General features: G+C 35.1%; 1 protein-coding gene across 1 annotated transcript in view; it reads right to left on the reverse strand.

Annotated features, from left to right (window-relative positions):
* LOC107104820 (major histocompatibility complex class I-related gene protein-like) overlaps nucleotides 1-5,080 on the reverse strand; it is a 20,454-nt gene extending 15,374 nt beyond the window's left edge. Inside the window, exon 1 of the mRNA XM_015404929.1 lies at nucleotides 5,020-5,080. Coding sequence (XP_015260415.1) covers nucleotides 5,020-5,080 — 61 coding nt within the window. The remainder of the gene's footprint in view (nucleotides 1-5,019) is intronic.
* Nucleotides 5,081-7,121: the final 2,041 nt, after the last annotated feature.

A 7,121-nucleotide genomic window follows, 5' to 3' on the forward strand; every position in this document is an offset into this window, starting at 1 on the left:
ACTTGATTTATTTCAATTATTTATTTTGTGTCATTCCCTCCTTGTGCAATGTGTCGATGGCCGCCTTTTGGACAGATGTCAAATCTGAAGTCTTCCCCATGTTTGTGTCGGCTTCAGAACTGGACTGAGAGACCATTTAAAGCCCTTTGCAGGTGTTTTGAGTTAATCAGCTGATTAGTTTGTGGCACCAGGTGTCTTCAAAATTTAACCCTTACACAATATTCTAATTTTGTGACACACAGAATTTTGGATTTTCATTTGTTGCCACTTCAAATCATCAAAATAAATTAAATAAACATTTGAATGCATCAGTCTGTGTGCAATGAATAAATATAATGTACAAGCTACACCTTTTGAATGCAATTACTAAAAAAAAAAAGTTTTTCAAAAATATTCTAATTTACTGGCTTTTACCTGTATTATGACCTGAAAACAATGACTTTTAAAACATTGTCATGTGACTTTCAACCTTGGAAAGTGGACTGGAACACAGATGCTACTATAGTGTGTCGACTTTCATAAAAATATCTGATTAAACTCTACATAAGTTCTGATATGAGAAAAAGAGTTTTTTCTTCAGCAGGGAAAGGGGATGGTCAAATTTATCTGGGTAGCCTGTAAATTTCTGACTGTATTAGTCTCAAGGCTTCACCGGTGACGTCTGTTGGATCACAGTGTTTACAGTTAGCTTTAAAACAAACATTTGAATATTGTTCATAAATGCAGGCAGAGTTGATTTAGGTCCAAGTTTGAATAACAGCCTGATTTAACAGTCTTGTTCTGCTTTTTGTCTCCTAATGAGACTTTCTGTTAAAATCAGACTAATCTGTCGTCTTTGGGCAGAACAGGGTTCCCCCAGATTCCACATCCTCCATGTTTCCTCTGCTCTACTCTCGGATTAGCTACATTGCTGTGTTTATTAATAGGAATGGTTCCACATTCTTAGTGACTACTCTGAATATCCCAATCCATCCACTGGCCCGCTCTATGTCTTCTACCATCAAATAAAAAGATAACTCCAGTTTTCTGTTCTGCTCCAGTCCTCCTGGCTCTGGCAGGACTTGGAGAAAAGCTTAACTGCAGAAGTAGCAGGCTTTGATTTTCCACAGACTCAAGGAGGCAGCAAACAATTCTCAGCAACTAAACAAGGATGGAGGATGTGGAATCTAGGTGTTAGTGTTGCTTTAAAATATGCACTGACAAACATTATATTTACCGTAGATATTATTTATATGTTTTGAATCTACATAATGTATAGATAGAAAAACACCTTTATGAAGCTACCCTCCATCCAGCATTAACATTCTGTCTGATTTGAGTTTCTGCAGATGGCACATTTAAACAAATTATAATGGTCAATGTAGGAAGAAGAAACATCACCTCTTTCAGTCAAAAAATGTGATGGTAATGTAATTATGACTGAATTCTGAAATATTTATCCTTTTTTTGTTTCACTAAGGCAGAGTTTTGTTTCATTATATAAAAAATAAAACGAAATGTGTAACTTATCCTTATGGGTTTTACAAAAAAGTAAAAACTAAAAACATGTTAAACGAAAAACAAACAAAACAAAAACTGTGACAGCCCTGCTGTGCTGTCGGGTGAGCATATGTGTTAACTGCCTAAATTAACACTATCAATTAAGGTCCTCTAGGTGAAGGCGCTTCCATTATGCAGCCACCTGGTTGATATTTAAGGAGCGCCGTTCCATTTAGAGCGTTGGTGTTCCCTGCTTGAGAGGCGCGTCTCCTGGTTGAAGCAAGCACGCCGCAGACAGCTATCCAGTCCAGTCCGGACCAGGTTGGGGATCCGACTTCCTGGTGTGGAGGAACCAGGCGTGATCGCCCCATCCGGGCTGCCGTCTGATGCCGGCATTTAGTTCATTCTTTTGATTCTGCTAAATAAATGCCTTTTAAAGGCTTAAAGTCCCCCCAGTTTTTGTTGCGACCAGTCAAGCAGGGTCGTAACAAAAACAAATTACCTCTTCGCTTTTTAATCCCGATTCTTATTAGGGAATCCAGTAGGCGGGGTCAGAACCACCTTTTTTTTGCCCCCAATTCTTTTTAATTTTAATCTCAGTGCCTCCCACCACCAATTAAAACAGAAGAGGCCTCTTGAATGAGAAGAGAGAAGTCTTCTAGAAAACTACATGTCCAGTTGCCTAGACTGAACTCTTCAAGCTTCACTCATATCAAATCTGTTCCCTGCTTACATTAGAAGTATGTGTTGAATTAGCCTCCAGATAATTAAACATTCAGATGGCTATTATTAGAAAATATTAGCTTAGAAGTACCTTAGAGAAAACAGTTTAAATCGCAGTCATATTTTTGGCCTTCCTGTCTCTCTGTAGCTATAACAGCTATAACATTGTCATCTGCTCTGAACCCCTGACCCTAATAACTCACCTGAGCTGCAACTTGCCCCCCAATGTGTTTGTGTGCAAGAGCCATGAGGACAGAGACACTGGGGACATTTTTTTGTGGGGAAAAAAAGGAGGAGGTGCACCAAAAATAAGGCTTTCCTTCTCTCCGGTGCTAAATTAATTTTTAATTAATTATTTGTTTTGTTTGAGAAGTGGCTAACCTGTTTGGACTGAGGTGGGGGAGCTCCAGGACTGAAACTGCCTGGAGGCAGCAGTCAGTAAAGGGTAAAGTGATCGACCATATATTTTATTTTATTTTCCTTTTCCATAGACTTTAAACTATGAAAGAAAAGCTTCATAACTTTATCATTTAGATGCATTTCTGCATCTTGCAATGAAGAAAATGCTTGCTGACAGACTGAATTTCTTGACATGACTTTATCTATGGGAAAATGAAGGTGATAATGTACGGCCTGGTTGGCTTTCACTAAACAATGATTGTTTTAGAGTCAGTATAATATTTTCTGATCAAATTAGAATCAACCTTAAATATCTAAACCAAAAATTATCTTAAAAAAAAAAAACTCAGCAGCAGCAACTACCTTTTACATTTACTCTTGAAATAAATAAAACTAAACATGAGCTTCAGTTTTTCGTACCCACTTCTTGGTGCTGAATGTTTTTCATGTATCCTCAAATGTAGGAAAGTAACAGAGATGATTTGTTTTTTATTAAAACCTTAAACTTTTATTCTCGTTTACATTCAGTTCATATTTTACAGGAAAAATTGGTGTTGCCTCTACTTAATTTAAGATGACGGCCATAAATTAATGTCTGGGTTGGGCTGCTCTGCAGAATTTTGGGTGGAGCTTAAACTGCTCTGACCCCGCCCAACCAGCTTAAACCACACTTTGCCATTAACCTACGGCTGTATCCTTAAACTCAGATTTCTACCCTGGTGTCCTTTCAGTAGGTGTTCCAACTGATGGGTTTTAATATGTATCAGAGATAGATCAATACATTAGCCAGTCGATGTGTGCATCATTAGTGCATTCAGCAGCCGTGCCATGAGATCAGATGAAAGGAATGCATTCCTGCTCTCTTTATCTGCCATCCATTGTTGAGGTCTGCTTTAATTTGTTAGTGCATACTTCGTTTTTGTTTAAACTGAGACTTTTGTTAAATGTATTACCATTATGCAATTTTTTAGCATAAAAATGGATGAAGGAAATGCAATATCAGCTTGAAGAATATCCCCAAAAATATCACCAGAACATAATGGGATCTGATAGACTGACATCAAAATAATCTGTATCGGCATTGGCCTTAAAGAACCTGTATCAGTTGATTTCTAATGTGTAGTTTATTCTTATTCTCCAGAGTAGCCTTCACCCCAAATCCTCTGAGCGCTCAATCCACACTTTAAATTGCTTGTCCAGTGTCATCACCGGACATGCTCAGAGCAGCCAGAAAAAATATGATTACATCATGTTTGTCTGCATCTTAGTTGTATCCCCCTTTAGAATATGTACTATTATATACGATTATATACACTATATACCATAAAAGTCAAATGAAAGGCTAACATGAAGCTAAAAAAAAAAAGACTATATTTGTTTACTAATCCAAACCGAAAAAGTTAGCTGCCGGAATGAGCATAAGATCCCATTTTCAGGAGAGATCTGGCAAGTAATAAAAGTGATAAAAGACAAGTGATTTAAAAAGATTTAAAATAGGACTCAAACAATTAATCAGATTAATCGTGTTTAAAAATCATACCTAGATTAAAAAAGTAGACAAATTTTGCATTTAAGATTAAAAAAAAAATGTCTAAATAATGTCTGTCCATATGCTCTATCTAGAAATCCTCCAGTGGAACCTATTTGGCATTGAAAAAGCTTCCTGGATGGGAATCAAAATGTCTTCAAACTTGGAAAACAAGGTCCAATTGTTTTATTTTCTTTTTACATTTTTTAGAACTCAAGTGGAAAAGTTAGAGTTTTACCTGATTTAATTTCGTAAAAGGTTTTAAAAGAATCTTAGGCCATATCATTATTGATAAAAAAAAAACAAGTCCAATGGCCTAGACTGCAATTTTTCAAGCTTGACCTATTTTAATGAGTTTCCATTTATTTACTTATTTATTTATTTATTTATTTCAATTAACATGTAGTTGTTCTTTTTATTATCTGTGATAAACGGATGCATTTTGGTGTTGGTTGAATCTCTGCCTCTATTTTTAGATTTTATTTAATTCACATAAAATTTACACAATTTGTCTAAAGGGGAAAACCCAGATTTACAGAAGAAACATCTTAGTCAAAACCTATGATGGTCAAAAAATTGGTTACATACTGACAATGAAGACTATACGTTTTTCTATTCCTCTAAGCCAGAAATGTTTAGGTTAAAGTCCTAAAATGTTATGTAAATTTACCCAAATGTTGAATTTTCCTGATCCAAAAAGGGGAAAAAAGCTACGAAAAAAGCTCTAATCTGAGTAACAGATTTTGGATTTTAAAAATAAAATCAAGCTTTAACCCCTTATTTGGTAAAACGGTGGAATTACCTAACCACTAACCCCTTAAATTAGTTTAGTGAATAATTAGATTTCAGCACTAATTTAACAGATCTTATACAGTATTTTAGTAATTTACCTGCCGCCACATCGTGTAGAAATATTCCCAACAGAACCACGAAACCCAGCATCTTCTTCATGATTCCTGCCTCAGTGAAGCTTGTTTCTTTGCTGATCCAAACCTCTGTTCTGCTTTGCTCAGGAGTCTGGTGCTGGAATATTAGAAAGAAACGCGACCAACGTCAGCAATAACTTTGTGAACAACCAATGAGAATTAAGCTTTAATGCCAACGTCACCCGAAACCGGGTAATACAGAACCAGCGAGGTTACTAACGAAACTAAAAGTAAATTACTACACGGAGGGACAGAGGGGTTGGACTAAAATGCAGGTTTTTATTTGTATGTTTTTTTTTATTTTAGCTGTTTTTTTCTCTTTGTTTTTCTGCATTTTAATCTAAAATTAGAATTAAGAACTCATTATAAGCGAACCTAAGATATAAACGAGGTAGTTAGGCAGAATATCAGTGATGCTATTTACCTGAAACCGATTTTTTTAAATAAAATTGCCTGAGAAGAAATATAACACTGATGGTTGAAATTTTGCTTTCATTTTAATGCTTATTTTTGCGTTGTTTGTTTAAACTTATTGTGTTGTTGTTGTTGTTTTTTTGAAAGAAAGAATTCTGTGTAAAAAAATAAATAAAAAGAAAACAAAAATATAATCAGACAGTTACGTTGCTTTTTTTTAACAGTTAAATCTTTTTTGAACTTCTTAGAAAATAAGGTTTATCTCTCTAAAGATTGTGTGTTTGCTACAGAGCATCATAAGCAAAGTGAAGGCTCCCTCTACAGGCAGGAGATGGGATATATTCAAGTCTGAAATTTGATCTGAATCATTTTGTTTTTAGATTTCACCGGCTTGACTGAAATAAATGGACACCATTTGTTTTTAATCTGAATCAATTTACAATACTTGAATGGATCTAATATTCTTAGACTGTACGGCTTACATAAAGAATATAATTGGATTTATATCCCTATCTGTCCTTTTTTGTATAGCTGGCCTAAATTGATAAAGTAAATCTGATCAAGAAAGATGAAAAAACAAATCCACTCAGAAACTTATTAGTGATGTGCTACTTGCTAAAATGTAGCATTAACGTATTTGTACAATTTCCCTTACAAACAGTTAATGTAAAAATAACGTGTTTCCGAGTATTTTGCTGTAAAGTTACCAATAGAGTCAAACCTTTCACATTTCACATAAGATTATTTATTTAAATGTTTCCTTATCTATTAAAGTTCTGAAATATCTCTAAACAAATTCCTAACTAATGCTACATTTAAACCACTGAAAAAGATCTCCTGTTGACAAACAACTTAAAAAGAGAATATACTAAAAAAAATATACAAACTAACTACATTTCTTACGCATAATTACACTACTGTAACTACATTCATTTATACATTATATTTTATTTTGGTTAATCTATCAGCTTGGAGACTGCAGGCAGTCCTGCTGCTGAACAGTAACATAACATGTCATGTAAAAGCATTAAGTGTTTCTCAAGAAAAACTGTCTATTTGGATCAGTAAATGTCTCAGGTGGTCAGGGGTCCTTTTTAAATGGCATCAGATGTTTTTCAGTGTAACATGATGATTCACTGATCTAGTTGGCCTACCTAGTTCATTTTACCTCTAGAGCTTTCCCTAATGTTTATCTTACCTACCTATCTAACCTATGATCTGCCATCCAGGTTTCAGGTGTCCTAAGCTCAGAATAAATAAGACTAATGGCCTTAGTAATTCTGAGCTTTTAACTATATTTTTGAAGTATTCCTTTTACAAAGTGAACTGATCACACAACAATCAACAGGACAGGAGCAGGGTGTTATTTGAACTTGTTTTTTGAACTTGGTGAGCAGATAGCGGCATGTCCTTTCTATAAGAAATCACACAAACACATCCAGGATCTCTGTTGTACATTTTACAAATCTACAGAACCCAATCATATTTTCCTGCTGCATTTTAATGAATATCAAAGAGTAGTTACCTTTAGGTACAGTGGGGCAAAAAAGTATTTAGTCAGCCACCAATAGTGCATTTCTCCCACTTAAAAAGATGAGAGAGGCCGGTAATTTTCATCATAGATATACCTCAACTATGAGAGACAAAATGAG

The sequence above is a fragment of the Cyprinodon variegatus genome, unplaced genomic scaffold, assembly GCF_000732505.1.
Source record: "Cyprinodon variegatus isolate N-32 unplaced genomic scaffold, C_variegatus-1.0 Scaffold1900, whole genome shotgun sequence".
Taxonomy (NCBI): Eukaryota; Metazoa; Chordata; class Actinopteri; order Cyprinodontiformes; family Cyprinodontidae; genus Cyprinodon; species Cyprinodon variegatus.